Raw genomic sequence first — 20,557 nt, 5'->3', positions numbered from 1 at the left:
GTAAGGGTGAGTAGAAAACTGGACAAAAGGAAGCACGAAAAACTAATGAGGGAAAAAAATGTAGACTGTTAAAGCTAAAGGCTACATCAGCCTGCTAACATGCTCACAACAGCAGTGGTAATGGATAACTTTTCTGAATTAGTTGTATTTTTGACACTGGACACAGACAGAAAAACCAACAATGAATTGTGTATGCTCACATTTAGCGTCTGTCATTCTACAACCCGTATTAGCTTGTTTAGTTCAACTTCAAACATTTTGGCAATTTAGAGCTTTAGAGCAACATTTGTAACAAATTTCTCAACCAAGCACGTCGAAATGAAAAAAATTACTCTTTCGGGTTGCAAACTGAAAGGCTTTTATACATCAGAAAAAAGAGATAATTTTTGGTTGACTGATGAAAACACAATTTATTTAGAAAATGACCAAAGATATAATTTCTTTAATGCATTAACATTTGCTAATTATAAATAGTCACAAAGATATTTGGTCAGAAACTCAATTGAAAAATTACAAATCTTCTCATCATAGTGCTTCTTAGGGCAGATCACTAAAGCCTAAGGCCTAAGAGAAACACGAGTTTCAGTACAGATTTTGATGGTTAAAAAATTGTAGAGATATTTCAATCCAAGAGGGCAACCAAAATCAGGCTCAAATCACAGACTTTTCTGCCTTCTACGTATGCATTTTAACAAGAAAGAGATCTTCAAGGGATTGTGACACTATGGAGACCTGAAGCACACTGGATTTCGACTGTAATTAGTGGAACAAAGGGGTTCACTCAGCTCCCAGTACCAGTGCTGGTGCAAAGCCCTGAGCATGAAAACATTAGCAGAGGAAATCTTGCAAACTTTCTGTGCAGTAATGCATCATTAATGGCATTTTACAGACTCAGACACTGCATCTTCACCTCATTAAAGAGGCTGCATTGCATTTGCTGTTAGAATTATTGGTAGGTTTAGTGTTGAAAAGTTTGGCAGACATGCTAAAATAAAATCTTGCATCTAAATTAAGACATGACATCAGCTGTTTAGAAGAGAGAGAGAGACTGAGCACAGAGGATCTGCAGCCCTGTTGACTCCAGGAACTTATTTTAGTATTTTTTCACATATAAGTTAATGATTTATATTTTATATTTAAATAGCATTAAAAAGAATAAGTCACGTTGTAATTAAACCAGATGATCTTTTTACCAGACTCTGTTGCTTTCTTTGTCAAAATGTAACCAAACCGTGAAGCATTACTAATTGCAACTCTGTGTTTTTGATTCCACAACAACAAAGGTCCCTGCTGTTTCAAGAGAAGGGACCACCATCATCAACATTTGGATCTGCTTCTCAATAAACTGAAGTGCCTATATTTGTCATTGAACTGCGTGACACAGACAAATTAGGCTAAATCTGATTTTAGGTGCACGCAACTGTTTTTAGAAGGATACATTGCTTTCTTGTAATTTGTGGGCTTTATCAAGTACTTCTTTTGTAGCCCATACAAATGATTCAGTAGGTAGCCTCCTACCTTCCAGAAATTAGATAAAGAGGTGGCATCTAGCTGCAATAGCAGGACTAATGTTGGTGAATTATTTTAAGGTCTTCCAGGGATGAGGTCGGAGCCGATGAAAGCAGAGGTCTTTTAAACGGGAGGCAGCAGTTCACTTCCTGATTTAAACCGACAGTAGATGTTTTTACTTCAGTATTTTATGATTTTTCCATAAAACTAGGAGGGTTTTTTAAAGATTGTCATTGCAGTAACCTACATATGCTTTTGTGCCTAATTTTGTGCTTAAACCCAAAAACACTGCTCTGTAGTCATTTGGTAAATGGTAAATGATCGGTTATATAACACTTTTTATCCAATAATAGTGCTTTACAAAGTTGCTTCTCGTTCACAGATTCACGAACACACACACTAATGGCAGCGGCTGCTATGCAAGTTGGTCACCTTACCCACGGGGAGCAGTCGTGACAGCTATGGTAGCGTGCATAACAAAAATCTGTTGAACCGTTTCACTTGATTTCACTGTTAAATTGCATGATAAGAATCTACTGAACTTACCAGGAGGTGAAAGTTTGCCTAAGGAATAATAATTATTGGCTAATAAGAGCTACTGTAACAAAGGCCCAAAGGAATTAGAGGTATCCCTCCTGACCAGGTGGATCAGTAAAAAAATAAAAAATATATATTTATTTATTTATATTATATTATATTATATTATATTATATTATATTATATTATATTATATTATATTATATTATATTATATATTATCCAATATTATTATATTATCCACCTGTCTCTAGCCTTATCATTTAACTACACATTAGTTTAAATGAAAACAAACTGAGATCAACTAAACATAAGGTGAACTAAATAAGTTCAGCAATGAATTAAAAAGTAGCTAAAACAAAGTAGCAAAATATCACCCTTGACAAAACACTAATTTGTGAGAGGAGACTTTAAAACAAAATGACATGCACTAGAGATATGTGGCTAGTTTGCTAAGTAAGGATGAGATGTGAAGATGAGACCAGACTGCATGTCAGAACTATTTACCATGGCAACCACAGATTATCTGATTAATTAATGAACCTTTTACTGCGTCACCAGCTACTGTTGTAAATCACTCATGCACTGTTTGGCCTGCAGCTAATACACACGCACTAACGGCCAGTTTGAGGCAGTAAAGTAGTGCGCTATGTGTGTGTATTCCTCGGGGCTACGGTTTTGTAGAAATCATTGACATATTGTCATAAAAGGAGCATTCCTTTTTATAAAAAGAGCATATGCTGTTGCCTGAAGCCTCGTTCCCAACCCTGGAAGCTTTGTTAGGATGAAAAGTAATAATTAAAACATTTGGCCTCTCATCCTCCACAAACACACACACACAGGCCAAAAACATTTTCAGTTTAGAAACACCATTAATTCTCCTCTGCTAGTGATATTAACGCATAATCATATGTCTGTCATTTTCATTTCATTTCACTTTGTCTCAGGGGATCTTTGATACAAACATATATTTCTCTAGTTACTCTCCCAACAAACGCATCCTCACAAACACCAACAAATCAAACAACAAAACATGTCACGACAGAGAAACACATACACATGCTTTCAACCTGCAGGTTCTTGTTTGCAGTTTAATTAAGATCTGTCTGGGTGATTATGAAACTCCCATAAACTCACATAGGAGTGTAATAATCATATTTACTCTGTGCGTGTGTGTCTGGAGGTGTGTCAAATAGAAAGGAGCTGTGCTACATTTCAGGGGCATTTTATCTGCTTATATCTTTTATCTGCCTGTTCTTTGCATAATGAAACATTCATTCCTCATGATGTTGCAATTGCCAAAATGTCTCAGCTTGAGCACTCTAAATGTGTGTGTGTGTGTATGTGTGTGTTTGTGTCTATCAGCAAGGTATCTAGTAATTTCACAATTATACTTTTAGATACATGTAGCCGAGCCCATTGTGAACTATAATATAGATTTTAAAACAAGATGCTAAGCACTCAAAGACAAAGACAAAGGACCCTAAAACAGAAAAAACTGCCAAAAAATCTGACATCAAATGACCAAAAACACACAAAACAAAAACAGACAAAATTTATTAGAAACATACGTACAACTGTACCAAACAATCTAAAAACATCCAAAAATAGACACAAAATGACTAGAAAAGACATAAAATGACCAAAAATAGGCAAAAAAACAAAAAGCAAAAAATAAACAAACTACAAAAACTGACACAATAAATGAAGACAAACACTCAAACAGTGTTTATGTGTGTGTGTTGGGGTTAAAGACCCCCACCTGATTTCCAAAAAAGTGTGAACATTCATTCCAAAAAGCTCAAATATGAAGAAAGCAATGAACATTATTTATATAAGGTAACTTGGTACATTCTTTCAAATGACAGTGGGACTACAAAAACACTGCAGCAATAAACAAATGAGTTTAAAGTGATTTAAAGCAGCATTTTACCAGAGAAGTGTGACCTTCAGGAACAGACTGAGACTGAGAGACAGTGGACTGTGTTGGTGTCCTCAGGTACACTTTTTCACACAGGGCTTGATTATTATTATTCTGTGGTTACGTTCGCTCATCTGTTTGAAATCACAAAACTCAGTAACAGTCACAGAAATTTCTAGAGGATTTTAGGATTACATGATTTATTTTAAATACACAAACACTGTCTGACCTCCCCTGTCTTCATGCTCCCCCTCCCTCTTCCCCCTTCCTCATAAGGATCCTATAAAGTTGCTGCGGTCCAGACCGGACGCATGCGCAATGGCGCGCCCCGAGTAGCGTGCGTAGTAGTATTATTATTGTGAATGGGGGGAGTGGGGCGGTGGAGGTGCGATGGGTGGAGGAGGAGGTGAAGAAGGAGAGGGAGGGGGCGGTATTTTGGGTGTACAGTCATAAGAGCGACTCAACGGAGCCAGGAAGTAGACTGTTGATGCCTTTAAGCACTTATGAAAGTGTCGTAATTTTCAGAATTAGAGCAAAAAAGCTCAGTAAAGAGCTCTAAAGGCTTATCAACAAGTAATGGAAAGTGAATAATAATAACAAACCGTTTATGCTGTTATCGTGTATGTTGAAGTATCTTATCAGTTAGTTATTATTTGTACCATTTTCCATTCCTTTGTTTTTAAGTATTTTATAATAAGCGTTGATTTCTTTTGTTTTAACAGCCGCAACTTTACATGATAAAAAAATATCAGGCTACAAATGTTCCCTGAACAGCTCTGATAGATACTATTCGCGATTTTTAGTTAATCCGCCAATGTGTTACAGGAAGTTAATAAATGGCCAAAAACCTTGAGAGTTGTGCTTTTGTTGTGTTGATTGAAGAGGAGCCGGTAAAGCTGCAGGTATAAGACAGAAGAGAGACAGAGACAGAGACGCTCGTTTGTTGCCACTTGCTTGAGATCACACGCTCATCGAGAGAGAGAGAGAGAGAGAGAGACAGAGAGAGAGAGAGAGAGTTTGTAAGGAAGAGGGAGGGAGGGAGAACCGCACGGTCAATTTGAGCTTTATCTGTAGCGGTGGGTCATTTAATAAAAGCCATTTGGAGCCAGAAGCGACTCAGAGCGCGCACAGGAGCTGCAGTCAGAGGCAGATCATCATAATAAGTACAGGAGTCATAATCACAAGAGGCCAGCAGCTGAGAGCACATTGCTCCACACAGGGAAGAGGAAAAAAACACACTCACACAGAGAGAGAAAGAGAAAGACACGGAAGAGAAGTGAGTGTAAGAGAGGCTGAGTGAGGGACGGACGGTAAAGACATACAGCTGAACTTCTACTGTGCGGGATCTTTGAGAAAAAGTGGGATAAAAAAAGTAAATTTCAAGTGGCCGTAAAGTGTCGGAGAAGATGCCGCGGGTAGTCCCGGACCAGAGGAGCAAGTTTGAGAATGAGGAGTTTTTCCGCAAGTTGAGCAGGGAGTGTGAGGTGAGTCTGTGTTCGTGCACAGTGGGTTAGACGGCGGAAATAAAGACAGAAGAAGGCTCGTTAGGGGAGAAAACGCACGCTGGTGGGTCGAATGGTCTCAAGGCTTCATTCATTTCTCCAACTTCAGGTGAAGAATGGCTAGAGATGAGCCTTAAAAAGCCTTAAAGGGCCAAAAGACCGGAGGCTACAAAGACCCAATTCAATAAGTTGTTGTGTTTGTGCTGTTGTGAAATTGAGGAACAATCCATTTTTGATAGCAATAACATTTTTCTTTTTCTTTTTCCTATAATTCAGCCTAATCAGTGCCAACTTGGATGTATGCGCTTTTTTCACTATTAATAGATTGATTTAAGGATTCTGAGTTAAAGAGCAGAGACAAAGACTGATGCTTTCTGCACTAAATCAAAATTCCTGTGGCTTATCTTTAAATTGCAGCCTTCTGGTGGCAATGAGCATTGCCATTCACTGTCAAACCTATTTGAAGAATTCTTTACCCCAAATTGCACATAATATAATCAGAGTGCAGTACTATACATGCGTGAGTGGATAGGTGTTGTTTAACTTTCGTTTTCTTTCTGCTGTAGATTAAATATACTGGATTCAGAGACCGGCCCCATGAGGAGAGACAAGCCCGCTTCCAGAACGCCTGCAGGGATGGACGGTCAGAAGTAGTGAGTACAAACTAAATAGATTGTTTGCCTTAATCCTGGATATGTGGTACTAATTGCTGGTTATTATTTGACACAAAGAGACAAAGAAAGGCACAATTATGTGAGTTTTTTGTGAGGATAAAACATACACAGATATCATGTGTCTTGTCTGTTCTTTTATGAATAAGCCAGATGTGTGTTTTGGTGAATTTAACACACTGAAAGCAACTTAAAAAGAAACTTCTAAACCCTCTGATACAGCAAACATTAAGCTCAAGACTGTATCCTTTTGAACAGACAAATGCTCCTCTTTGATGAGAGCGCTGCCCTCAGCTCACTTTGTGTATCAGTACACTGTCGATAAACACACGTGGATCGTATGTGTATGTGCTGATGTTTTGATGTGTCCCTGCAAAAGGAAGTAGACATGTGACTAGACATGCTGACCCATCAGACCGAACTTCACACACACACACACACGTATGCAGACTTATAATTCCTTGCTTCTATATTGTGCAGCTGCTGTCATTGTTGTCTCCCCTTTTTGTGGCAGAAGCATGAACTCACTCGTGTTTACACACACAGGCACTTTGGGGTTACAGCAAACAGTGTTAGAGCTGTAATCTGGGGCCTACAATTGGTCATCTTAAGTAAATATCACCTGTTGTGTCTAATTTTGGCATATAGTGAAAACATGCACTGGATAAACATTAAGCGAAGAGTGAAAAAGAAACACCTGATGACCCATAATCCCATCAGTGGTGGTGTAAATCTACCTTACTCAAATAATCATTGTTTAACCAATTTAAAGAACTTACAAATATTTTGGTAATAATTTATTAGTTACTGTCTTTTTAAATTGCAAATTTAAATTTCAGCTTTATAACAGTCGGGGTTGTACTGTGCTATAGATTGAGAAGATGACTGCCAGATTAATTCCTATTTGAAAATAATCAGAACCAACAGCATTTTGTTAGAAGCTTTATTAGATTTTTAGGCTTAGTTGCACATTCTGTAGTTAGCTGTGTTGTTTTGTTGGACTGCATAAAACTAAATGATGTTTTTCTTCCTTTTTGCCTTTGACGGAGCAGCCAGGGAGTAGTTGTTGAAGTTGGACATAGTTTGTGGTGACAGTGTCGCAGTCGGAGAGTGTTGTTCAGTGCGCTGAATGTGTCTCCCTCCATTTCCAAACCACAACCTCTCAGGCAGCGTCTTCAAATGCATCTGATTATATATCTAGTTTTGAGATGGATGCCACTCTGATGGGCTGATGCAGAGACTGGACTTACTCTGAACTCCTGTGGTTGTGAATACATGTAAATACAACAGTGTCACACTGATTTAAAAATACAGTCAACTATGAGCAAAAAGTATTAATATTTGTAGCTGAAGTATTTAAGTATTATTAGTAACATTGACATACAAGTTCAGAGTTAGGTTTTCTGTCAGAGTTGTATTAATGTAATTGTGGATTATAAATACTTATGCACATGTAAGTGGATTGGATTAATTTAGTGTATGCTCATGTAAATTTTCACAGTTGTAATCACCATAGCAACCAGTAAATCCAGCTACAAGATGCATTAACAAAAAGTACAATATTTTCTTTATGAAATGTAGAAGAGTAAAAATAAAAAATGAATAGATACTTAACTGAAGTAGGTCAGAACTGTTCTGAAGTTAAACCAAGTAAACTGCAAAGTAATAGTGTAGTTTCTTTTGTGAACACAACATGTATAAAAGTTTTCTCAAAAGTTTTTTAGTCTTCATCTCATTTTCTTATTTTCTTATAAAATAGGCTGTGGTGTTTGTGATGAGCAGTTGATAACTTTAAAGCAAGTCTGAGCACATGCATGTGTTCATTATGTAATTACCACACGCTCACATTGTGAAGTCTGTTTAGAAGCTCCTGATTCACGTCCTCAAGAAAAGGTGAAATCAGACTTAAAAACCCTCAGGCTCCTGGCACAAACACACATAAACACGGGGCAACTTCTGCTGTCTTAGTCATCCTTCGGGTATTTTTCACAAACATGCTGTCATCATCATGCGGGAGGACACATCTAGTTTTACCTTCTTTTAGTGGGACATGATGTGTCTGTCCGTCTGTCTGTCTATCCTCACTGTATTTATAAGCTTCTTGCGCTGTGAGAATTGATGGCCACGGTCTTAATGGTTTGACAGCAGCAGTGACATCATGTCGCTGATTTATCTATTGGCCAGACGCTGCTAAAGACCTCCTGCTATTTTCATGGTCAGTGTGAACAGCTATCAGACACAATGAGGCTGGAACGTGCTGTCAAGGATCACTTGTTATATCTGAGGCAGCTAAACAGTATCCTGCAAGTGGATTATTAGATTAATAACTTTAAAAAGCTTTTAACTTTGTGTGTATGGCTGAGCCTCATTGTTCAGTTTGTGCACTAGAAGACTGTTTGCAACATGTACCTGCTGAAGCAGGACAGGTTCTATGTGCTCACCTTAAAACTGAGTGTAACACTTGATCACTAGAAGTTTGGAGCCAGTCACAGTTTTATATACAACTCAAACACATGTGGGATGTGAAAAATTGTCCAGGTCACCTAAACAGAATCTGGACTTCAGTGATCCAGGAGACATCATGTGCCCAGCAGGGAAATTTTTGAGAATAAACATTTATGATTTTGGAACTTAATGAGCGAGTAGGTTTCATTTTTCAAGACTTGTTTTGCAAGACGATTGGACCTTTTTTGTTAGAAAACATTTAGAACATCCATTTAGATTTTTTATCCTCTTACATAGTTTTTGCTGTCAGAATATAACTTTTACTTATTATTTACTGGTAATTTTTAATACATAGAATTACGATGTCATTTTATAGTAAATTGTTACTCATAGAATAACAGATTAAATAAAAAAAAATTATGGACATTAGAGTGGGAAAATACTCATAAAACATACAATATTAAGTTGGCTAATATTGTTGAGTTGTCTAATAGTTTATTTGTCATTATGTCTTTACAGCTTTGTTTTGTTTTAATAGCCATAGGTTTATTTGCAAGAATAAAATGTATTTATATAATTCTGCATGTCATAGAAAAAAAATAATAAAGTTGTGTCCAGAGTTTAAATAATTAGAAAAAGCACACATTCTAAAATATGTCAAAAAAGACATTACCTATTGTTAATAATAATATAAAAGGGCACATGAGGCATTTGGCCATTTCTAGGAATTCCAAAACATCACACCCACACACACATACAGGGGAGCATGTGGCTCGGATCACAGGGCGACTCTAAAATGTTCAGGATTCATCTGATAAATGGGACAATAATTCAAAGCAAATTATCTTCAGCTCAGCTCATTAGAGATGAGTCACTTTCTAAAGTACTATTGATTTTCATGCTGCACTGATCTCTTCCTCTCTTACCGCTTCTCTCCATGCTCTCTCTCTTGAGTTTTTCTGTCTGTTCACTCATTATTTTTATTTCCTTTGTTCTGTTTCTCTTTGTCTTTATTCTCCTCCGTTCTGTTTCTTGTCTATACAGTATGTCCTCTTTCACTTAATTTCTCTTCCTCTTTTTCATTTCCTCCACTTCTCTCTGCTTCCCCTTATTCTCTTTTTCCTTTTTTGTCTCTCATTTTTTCCTTCATCTCTTGCCTCTTTCTGCCTTTCCTTCCCTCTTTTTTATTTCTCCAGCAGTAGTAGGCAGCAAATTAGTATCAGATGGTTGTAATCCAATACTTCAAATACAGCAGAAATGATGACTTGGGTGTTCTTTGAGCTGTGTGTGTATGTGTGTGTGTGTGTGTGAGTGTGAGAGAGAGAGAGCGAGAGAGAGATTTTTTCTCTATGTGTATGTGTCCCTGTACATGTGTAGTCATTTTCATATTTCTCTTCCCACCATTTGTTTCTCTTTGGCTCACTGTTGGTCTGTCCTCCTACTCTTTCATTCAGTTTTTTCTCTCATGCTCTGATGAGGGACAAATTTGACAGGGTGCATAATTCATATGCTTCCAGCCCAGTCGCAGCCCCAATGCCCTTAGTATTGATCTGTCTCTGCAACACACAGAGAGCGATACGCATAAAAAACATTTTCTAACTTAATTTTCTGCCTCTCTTTAATTCATTGCTTTCTGACTGCAACAGAGAAATGCATTCTATTGATTTCTATGCACGAATACATATTTATGTTTTTCTCAAGAGGTCTTTGTCCTATTAGAGGAAGAAGGTGCTTTACAGTATTCACAAAATGAGGAAAGCTAGAGCATGATGTGATTATATGTGAGCTGGGAGAGCAGGCCAGGGGTTCACTCTTTGCTTTTGTTCTGAGAGGAGCGTAGTTACACCAAGAAGAAACAGAGAGAGATGGTGGGCGGGTGGGTTGAGGAAATGAGAAAAAGCACAACAGTGATCTAGTCTATCATACCCAGACTGTTCCAGGGTTAGATCCAAAAAAAGAAATTTAAACTTTTTCAAACACTCTGCTGTTTTAAGTTATGTATGCAACAACTCTTTAAACTGAACTGCATTCACTAATCAGCTTTTTAAAATGTGATTCTTGTACAGAAATGTGTTCTGATCTGTGTTACAGTAAGTTTGGGGAAATCCACTTTCATAAATCTGGGCAAAAACAAGCAGAACATTTTATCTACCACTATTTTGCTATATCATTTTCCCCATGGTGAGGATCAGTAGACATTTTTCACTATTTTCTAACTTATTTTGTTTCAGAGTCTAAAGAAATAATTGAGAAAATAATTTCCTGATTAATCAGTAATAATAATTAAAGTATTTATTATGCTTTGGACCCTTTCTTCCTCACTTCTCTCAGGCTTGTTAAAGTTCTTTAACAAACAACAACAACACATATATATATATATATATACACAACTGTTTGTCCAGGCCTTTTATATTTCTCATAACGGTAACATTTTGTGTGTAGTGTGGTTTTTATTTCATGCAGTTTTATACAGTGCTATTAGCCTCTTCTATTTGATTGTCATTTATCCATTTATCCATTATCCTAACTGCTCATCCTGTTAAGGGTCATGGGGGCTGGGGCCTCTAACTAGGCTGGGGCTGGGGTACACTCTGGACAGGTTGGCAGTTTACAGGCAATTTAGACCATGTCTACAATAATCCTGGTAGAATTGTAACCACACCTTTCTCTCTCTTTTCCACCCTCTGTTCTGATTGAAATGAGTTTCTTCCCTTAAAACCAGAGCTTTTGCAAACCGGCCTCTGCAGTGTGTAAATTTCAACTGTAGTGTGTACAAGGAAACCTGAGCCCTGGTAGCAGTAGCTCAGCATTTTACTCTTCAAAGCAGTCAAATGACTTTGTCTAGATGGACAAAGAAGTTCGGTTTGCTTGTTTTCTGATAATGTTCTGTGACAAAGTCATAACTCCAAAACTGTTTTTGTCTGCTCGATATAAAAAATGTAACAATTATAGTACAATGTAACAATGTAACAATGTAGTATTTGATCTTGTGTCAAATTCTGTTCACCATTGAAATGCTTTTTCTTTTGTTTTAAGGTATTATATGCCCCTTGTTGGCTAAAAATCACTTAAGGCTGCTTACTTTTTTAAGCTGTGTTTTTCTCTTTCTTTTCTCTGCAGGCCTTTGTAGCTACAGGTACCAACCTCTCTCTCCAGTTCTTTCCAGCCAACCTGCATGGAGATCAGAGGCAGATTCCTACAAGGGAATATGTGGACTTTGAGAGAGAGTCAGGAAAGGTAGGACAAGATAAAGATATCCCTCCACCTTTTCAAATAGACACACACTGCTCTGAGTTGAAAAGCAGACAGACGCTGATGACAAAATCTGTTATTTCAACATGAGTTGGATTCAGAAACATCCTTGCCATTAATCCCATGCTTTAGTCATGCGCTTTTGATTCAGCCGGGGTTGTTGTCATCCCACAGTACCATGCGAAGCGTTTAGAGAAAAAAAAACTTTGCAGAAACACATACGTCTGTCTGCTTTTTCTCTTGTTGTTCCTCTTTTATTTCAAGAAATGAAAATTACTGTCCAGTTTCAACACAAAATGTATAACTGTATGTATAACAAATGTAAAATGTAAAATGTATAACACAAATGTTGCATTTCATTCTGTTGACTGTGTGCCAGGGTTTACAGGCTGTGTGTAGATATCCAATGTGTAATATGTGTTCAAGTTGAAGACCCTGAAAAAAATGTGGTGAAGGGTTGAATACATATTTAAAGAAATATGAAAGGAATCAGTTTGTGATTTGAGTGTGTGCAGGATATTATAGGATATTATAGTGCCACTCTGTGGCACTTTTACCACCGGTGTCTCAAATCATCCACCTAACACAGCACAATGTGGTGGTCTTGGTCACAAAGGTGAGATCACTGCCGAGCTTCTTGTGAATAATAGCTTGAAGCTGCTCGGTGGGGCTTTTGTTCATTTCAGATCAAAGTTAAAGAACTTAAGGGCTTCAAACATTATAGTTTGCTGCTGTTGTCAAGGTGATACCCATTGTACAGTACAGTGGTACTGCTGCTGCATTTATTTGTATGGTAATTGCCTCCCCTGGCGCTTAGCCTGGACTCGTGTGTAAGTGTGTGTGTCAGAAGGCCCTCCACGGACACTGGCCAGCTGAAATGAATGCCGACTGGCGGCTCATTAAAAATGCATTCTGGGGAATCGATGGACCTCCATGCCCTAAGGCTGACAGACTAATTTCACACTGTTAATTATTTAACACAAGTGCCCTGATGTTTGAGAAGAGTGTATGAATGCGTGCGTGTGTGTGTGCTTGTGTTGATGGGTTTTGGGCGTTTCTGCCCAGCAGAAAATTCTGATGTGGTATTTGTAGAGAGGGAATGGGATCCAGTGCATGTGTATGACAGAGACACTGAATGTGTGTGTGTGTGTGTGTGTGTGTTGATGGATGTGTAAGACGATATCTTCTTCTTTGTCACCTCAGTGGTGCTCACAGATCTATGAAGTTTTAATGAGGCCAGGAGCCATCAATGTAAAGCAGTTTCACAGTTTTTCTGAAGAACTGAACCCAACCACACACACACACACTTCTACAGATCCACATAAACATGCTGACATAAATGTGTTTGCTATTTATCTAGTAAATTAAATTCTGTACTAGCTTAGCAGCTCAGAGTAAAATAGTCTGGATCACTCAAATGCTCTTTTCATGTAGCCTTAACTAAAAACACAAGTATTTGGTTTATGTAATATTCATTCATATTCCTCTTTCACAAAAAAGACAGACAAGTACAAAATGTGGTTCCCTAAGTGCAGTGTACTGTAAAAAGAAATAATGTTGAGAGGAAAATGGACAACTTCACTAAGCTGTTCCAGTGCAGATTGTAAGTACTATAGAAGTATTGCTTTAGCATTCATTTCATACACACAAAGTAATGCGGGCACACACTGACACAGACACACACACACACACACACACACACACACACACACACACACACACACACACACACACACACACACACACACACACACAACATCTCCCAATCCCCTGGGCCTCCCTGTACAATACAAGAGTCAGGCCAATGCAGAGATCTTGTGTACGCTGCAACTTCTTCTCTTAATTACTGTCACAGCTAAACTACACACATACACACACATACACACACGCACACAGATCACTGATGCATGTGGATAGTTATAGCTTTTCAAAAACAATACCGTTTCTTATTGCTAACCAAATATTCTCTAGATTCTTAAACAAAAGCAAAATACTTTTTGGCTTTTGGAATGTGTTTTCTTTTTCCTTTTTTAAACAACACAAACAGAAAAACACTAATGACCAATTGTGGTCCCATTCAAAGGAAGATTCCAAAAATGATACATTTATGTCTTTATTCAGGGACAGAAATTAAAAGTGAAGACAAGAAGGATGATACTGTGGTTCAGGCTGAGGTACAAGTTTTCCGTCCATTTTCTTTGTTTTCATCACTTTGTCTACACAGTTTCAGCTCCAGCTTCCCCTCTTTTTCCTCTGCTTGTTATTTTTGTGGTATTTTATACGAACATCCATGCTACGTCTCCCTTTCCTCCATCTTCTTTCTGTCTGTTCCTTCTTTTTGCATGCATCCTCATTCCCAACATACATCCCCCACTCCTTCCTTTTTTATCTTCCCCTCCCAGATTCCCTCCATCCTGATCTCCCCCACCACCACCATTCCTCCGTCTCTCTCTCCTGTCTTTATTTCCAAACACAGATAGTGCCAAACCAAAAGGGTAACACAGCCAGGTTAAACTTTGTGGATGAATAATATATATTTGTGTGTGTGTGTGAGTGTGTGTGTGTGTGTGTGTGTGTCAGTTATAGACCATGTGAGTGAGGACATTTTGGGGAAAGTGGGGACATTTTCTCTTTCTCACACACCTTTAAGGGGCTGAATTAAATCTTGGTTTTAACGTTAAGGTTCTAGATAAGGTTTAGGTTGGTAGGGGAGTAGAAAATGTATCATGTCAATGAATGTCCTTGTAAAGACAGCTCTACAAAATTATATCTGAGAGAGAAAGAGAGTAGAAGGAGTGAGTAGAGGGCTCTTCAAGTTTCTGGAGGTTAATGGGAGCCAGCTGTGGTTGAGGTTAATTTTAGCATTAGCAGCTAACTTGCTAACCATCGTTAATGCTGTCCTACCCATGTGGACTGAACTAGTTTATTCTGTTTTTTTTATTAGTTCTGTTATGAAGTGTCTCACAGTGATGGGATGCTCTGTATTAGTTTCCAAAGTTCCAAGTGTCCAAACTCAGGCTTTGCATGTGTGTGACACTTAGAAGTGACCTGGAGTAAATGTGCTTGCTATAACGTGTTATGAATTAAAAATTAGGCATGCGTCTGTTCTGTTCACGTGAGCAGAATTTAGGGTGTTGTTGTACTGAGAAAAGGATGACAATCTTCTTCAAGATAAAGAGACAGTTTTTCACAGGATTCCTTCCTCAGTTCTTTTGTCACCTAAGAGTTTTTTTTTTTTGTGATGAAACCTCTTGCGTCCTTTAGATAACAGATGTTCCTTCCTTCCTGTCCTGTAGTCCACCCCTTCAGCTTGCCTAACCACCTAAAGTGTGTGTGTGCGTGTTTGTGTGTGTGTGTGTATGTGTGTTTTAGGGAGCGTAGAATTGACACTTAAAGGCCAGTTTTGTAAGTTTAAAGTGCACTTGAAGTGACTGTAGCACTGCTGGTAAATGTTAAGTTAATTACTATGACAGCAGTTACTGCTCATTTTCATTGTGCTCCCTTTAAATTCTCTTTAAAGTGTGAGGGTGAAGAGGTCTCATCAGAGCTGGCCACAAACGGCATGAAAGCACTCCCAGCAGGTTGGGATTTTGTTCAGAAACTGGAAACTGGCTCCGGTACTGACGGTTTGTTGGTGGAAAAGTCAGCTCTAAAGATGTGACTTTAGATGAGGTTCAAACCACAGAAACTACCCTGCTAAGCTTCAGTGTTGAAGGTTGTTTCTCTTATGTATGTGTGTTGGTGCACAACCCCTGGATGCCGATGAGCTGTGGCGCCGGACTGATTGCTACGCTTTACACACAGATATAAGCATGTCTACTACAACCCCCCCCCCCCACCCCCCCCCCCAAAAAATACACAAACATATAAGTTAACAACAACTAAAGCAGAGGGAAGAGTGAAAAGAAGCCGAAAGAGACTGAGGGGGATTAGTGGTTGTTGGGGGGGAAACCAAGCAGAGATATGAGAAGCAGACGGGTGTGTGATGGAGGGGGTGGGGCTGTCAGGGAGGAGTGCAACCATAAAACCCAGGTTTTATTCATTCTTAATCTTTGATATTTGCATTCCTCTATATGTATTTATTTACTCTAACTGGACAGTTTGCTCATATCTTTATACTGCACTGGTCTACATTGCAATGGGAATATTGTTTGAACCAGTAGGGTCAGTCGGATATTTTTCTGTGGGTTAGTTCATGAGTGTTATTGAGTGTTATTAAGCATCAACATGTGCCAATTTGGGTCTTAGCTCTTTTAACCAATATTTCCAGTATTTTATTTAAATAAAGTGTATTTAATTTGGTTGTGCTTGGATTGGCCCTCCCTAACTTTTCATCTGTGTTCTTGGGCATCAATCCCACATGATTAGATACCATTGTTGTCCTAGTGGATAAAAATTGTTCCAGATTACATTGGACTCATTTGGAAATATGGCAAATATGGACAAAGCTGTTGGTGAAGTGTGTAAATATTTCACAGTTTCCTCAGCAGCTCTCCACCTCCACACCTAGAACAAACCCACTGGTAACTTGAGCAGGATTGATGTAAACAGAACAACATCAATAGTTGTAATAACTGCACATTTGTTTTATCCTCTAGAATAGCAATATCTAATGCAAAGAGTAAAATTTATGCTAAAACAAATTTTTAAGCCAAGTGGTAAAAAAAGTTACATTTACACATACGCATATTTTTCCAATTTGGAACCAAACTGGAACTGGATGTCAAAACTCCTGCAATCTTTGTCCCATCTAGCCAAAGCCTTCATCACATCATTACTTACTTCATCAAGTAAACTTTTTGCGAGTAAAACTCTGCCTCTGACTTTCTCACTCTCACAAATCTCACAAATCCAGTAAAATAGTTTATCTGCCGCCTCCGTTTTTCTCTAATTTAGTCATCAAGCCTCCAGGATTCTCTCCTGTCAAAGCCACATCATGTGTGTATGTGTGGGGGTATTAAGTTTCCCTCTGAACGGAAGCTGTGCCATTGGTGCGTTACTTGTCAGTGACATCATCAAAGCTAGGCCACTAATTGGTTCCCTCTGCTACTGCTGCTCTCCATCTCACTGTGTGTGTATGTATGTGTATGTGTGTGTGTGTATGGTGATGAGGTGATGAACTTGCAGCAGATTTGCTGCATGTTCCCCATACACAGTTGTGTTTAGTTTGCGGGGTTTTTGTACATCCAGAGTGCCTGATGCAGAGTGGTGCATTTTAATACATTTTCTTTAATTTGAATTGGTGTAGGTGACCTAACTTTGTCTCTGTTAGGGGACGTTAATGCACCAGAAGAAGTCTTCCTTGTCCTCCTCCCACAGGGTTTCATATTTCCTGCTTCAGGCCTCAGATCAATGGCCACACCCACTCCCATAATGCAGCACATATACAGATGGGGTCATCTGTTTATATGCTCTTTGTGTGTGTCCCAGTGGTTTTATGTTGGCCTTTGTGTTTGAGTGAATGTCTGTCAAAGTGTATTTTTTGCATACAACGTAGATGCTGGTGTGTTGATGTGTAAGTGCGGTGGCACAAAGTTTGTTTAGAAAACTGCAGAGAGACATCAGTATGGTGAGAAATCCAGCATGTGTGTGTCAGCTCCATTCCTCTATTCTTAGGCTCAGGAACTGTCTGCTGCACTGAATTCAAGAATGTAACACTGCTCACCTGGAGAATGATATGTGATAGATTACACAATGTTTAGTAGAGGACATAATGCCACTGAAATAACATCATTTAAATGAGTGTAATAAGGACATACTATTGAATGTATGTTAGAACAGTACACATTCACAGGCTTTTTTTTCTACATTAAACTTAAACAAGCATACAAGGCTCTCAGCACACATGAGCCTACATCAGCAGGTGTACAAGACCTTTCTTATCTTGGTAACAATGATGCATCACTAGCAGTGTACTGTTGTAACAGTGCATCCTGATTCCTGTGGAAGATGGCAGGCACAGCTCTGTTGATCGGCTAATTGGACTAACGGCGCCCACAACAGTGTTGGCGAATAGCAACACCAATGAGAGCAGGGCCTATACATGTATGACTTTATTGATCGCTGCAGACATATTGTTGTCACCCACAGAGGAGCTTGCTCACGTTCATCCACAGGAAGTATTTCTCTGCCTTCATAAACATGTGATTAGGCCTATGGTAAAGGTTGTTAAACTCTAGATCAAAAACACTATTTCCCACCATTTGTAACATATCATACCAGCATCCACATAGAAAAGCCAATATTCCATACTCATAACACAAATAAGGCAATGCCAGTTTACTGGAAAGTCTTAATGTGTTTGGGGTAAAAAAATGACTTTTGAGGACCTTTGTCAGCATTGTTATAGTATTATACTAAAGGACTGTCAACAAAACCGTGGTCTCCTGTGTGAAAGTCTTATGTTTTGCCGAACCAGCCACCTACCCCAACCACTGAAAAACGAAAATAAAATGTAACTGGGTCATAACACGCTGCTTGCATAGACAACCAATGATTGCTTTTTACAAGACAGTCTTGATAAATGTTTTTATGAATATGTTCATAAAATATTCTTTGGTTTAATATTTAAAGAGTCATGCTGAGTATTTCAGCAAAACCACAACCTTACACTAAACAGGACAGAAACCAGAAAAACAACTGATTCTAAAAACAATCCCCCCCTTTTCTTAAGTCATACCACTACTTTATACAGTACTTACAACTTTGACAAAATCACTACAACAAATGTGCTCATTCATCAGTTAAATCCCTGTCTAAAATGTGTGATTAGTGAAAAACTTTCAGATGACATATAGTTGATTCTTCTTAGCTTTGCTACCTGGGAGTGTGCTCTATCGACAACTGGTTACTAAGTCAACTTCGTGTTTCATAATAATTCATGGAGCATTCCACATTGAAAATAGAAAAACATAGAGAATGGGGAGGGGGAAAAAAGACTGATGTTGCAGCAACCAAACAAGACAATGAAGATCAGTTCCCTTTTAATTAATTGGGAATCAACTTTGGAAGAGAGCTTAAATCAGAAAGCACCTTTCCCTCTGTCTCTTTCTTTTTCTTTCTCTCTTGTTTTGTAACTCTATCTGCAGCCGGTGTGTGAATTTGCATGATATTTCCATGCCTATGAAAGCCATAGGAACAAACAGTGGTTCCTGGCCCTCCGGTGTGCAGAGAGTGACTTTGCATAGCAGTGATGCACATTATGTGTCTACAGGCAGTTAAAGACTCAGACGGGGCCAGGACCAATTCACTCAACTCACAATGGAAATAAAACTGCCAGTGAACAATTCATGCAATAGTAAACATATGACCCGACAAACGTTATCAGTACTTTCAGTCTGAATATGAAACAATTGTTGGAACTGAAAAATGAGACACGTGAGTCATGATGCTCTGTTGCTGCTCGTCAACTCAGTTAATCCTGGAAAGAACTGCATGAAAAAAAGATTGCTTGAAACACAGTGTAAAGTCGTGATGCACGCAGGTCATTTGGATCCACTCACATCTGTCTTCTACTCCCAGGATAAAAACCCTGCACACAATGATATATTTGACCTGACCCTTGATGACTTCGGCTGTCATTGTGTTTCATGGCATGTGTTCGTGTGGGTGTGTGTGGATGTGGGTGTGTGTGCCTCATGTTGTTTTGCAGCCTTTATAATTACAGGGTGGGAAGGCTGAAGAAGAGAGAGTGATCATGCTGTGGAGAGTACCGTACTATTATACTTCAGTTGCTTTGGCAGGTGTCGTGTTTGTCTGCGTGTGTGTGTGTGTGTGTGTGTGTGTGTGAAACTGTCAGACAATAGGCCAGTGGAGCTTTCAGTCCCAGATTAGGAACAGAAGGTCAGTAACGTGCTTTATCTCCACCTGCACACACACACACCTGAAACACACACACACGCACACACACACCTAAATACGAATTCATACTACTTTCTCTCTCTAAATATAAACTATGGTGTATATCATTCTATGATCATCTAAATCTGATGATTTACATGATTAGAAGCCATTTATAGCTTTGTCTCTATCCCATGAGCATCTTTGGGTCTATTAAGTCATTGTGGGCATCAATGAAAATCAATGAGTAGAATTACTTCATGTTTGTAAATAGATTAGAAAATATAAACACACTTTGTCAATTTTGTTCTGTTCTTCATTATTCAACAATTTATTACAGGGATCTATATCTATATTAAATAGATCTATATTCAAGCAGAAAAATATTTTATTGTATTATTTGTATGCTGCTTTTGCTGCTTCATAGTGAAAACATTCAAAAAATACAGGTCTCTCTGTTTCTCTTCCCCAGCCTTTATGATCCTCTGTCATACCTTCTCTTTCATTCCACCTGCCCGAGATGACAACATGACGTCTGTGCTGGAGTTGTATTCAGTAGACTTATTATTTATTTTTTGTTGGCTGTAAAAGGACCACTGTGTGTATCAGTGTGTGTGTGTGTGTTTGTGTGTGTGTCACTGTGGAGGAGGGCATGAATCAGGAATGATTAATATGATTTGCACTCGAATGCCATATTGTCCTGGCAATTATCCTTTTTTCCAAAGTGCTCCATTTTCCTTTTTGAGAAGGGTTTGTGGTATTTGATCAGATTAGATTTAATCGAAAGAAAGAAAGAAAAAAAGAAAGAAAGAAAGAAAGAAAGAAAGAAAGAAAGAAAAAGGGAAAATGTGTTTTCTACTGACTCAGCTCAGACACATTTAA

The 20,557-nt window shown here is 38.5% G+C and overlaps 1 protein-coding gene across 5 annotated transcripts in view; it reads left to right on the top strand.

Moving 5' to 3' along the window:
• The first annotated feature begins 4,991 nt into the window (after positions 1–4,991).
• The window catches only part of cbfb (core-binding factor subunit beta), a 32,758-nt gene continuing 17,192 nt past the window's right edge, over positions 4,992–20,557 (top strand). For 3 of the 5 annotated variants that reach the window (XM_067501376.1, XM_067501375.1, XM_067501378.1), the window contains exons 1-3: positions 4,992–5,450; positions 6,035–6,121; positions 11,705–11,821. In XM_067501376.1, the coding sequence (XP_067357477.1) occupies positions 5,373–5,450; positions 6,035–6,121; positions 11,705–11,821 (282 nt within the window). In that variant the 5' untranslated portion in view covers positions 4,992–5,372. The other 2 variants (XM_067501377.1, XM_067501379.1) reach the window with 2 other exon arrangements.

Source organism: Channa argus, chromosome 4 (assembly GCF_033026475.1).
Source record: "Channa argus isolate prfri chromosome 4, Channa argus male v1.0, whole genome shotgun sequence".
Taxonomy (NCBI): domain Eukaryota; kingdom Metazoa; phylum Chordata; class Actinopteri; order Anabantiformes; family Channidae; genus Channa; species Channa argus.
This window is presented reverse-complemented; position numbering and strand designations above follow the sequence as displayed.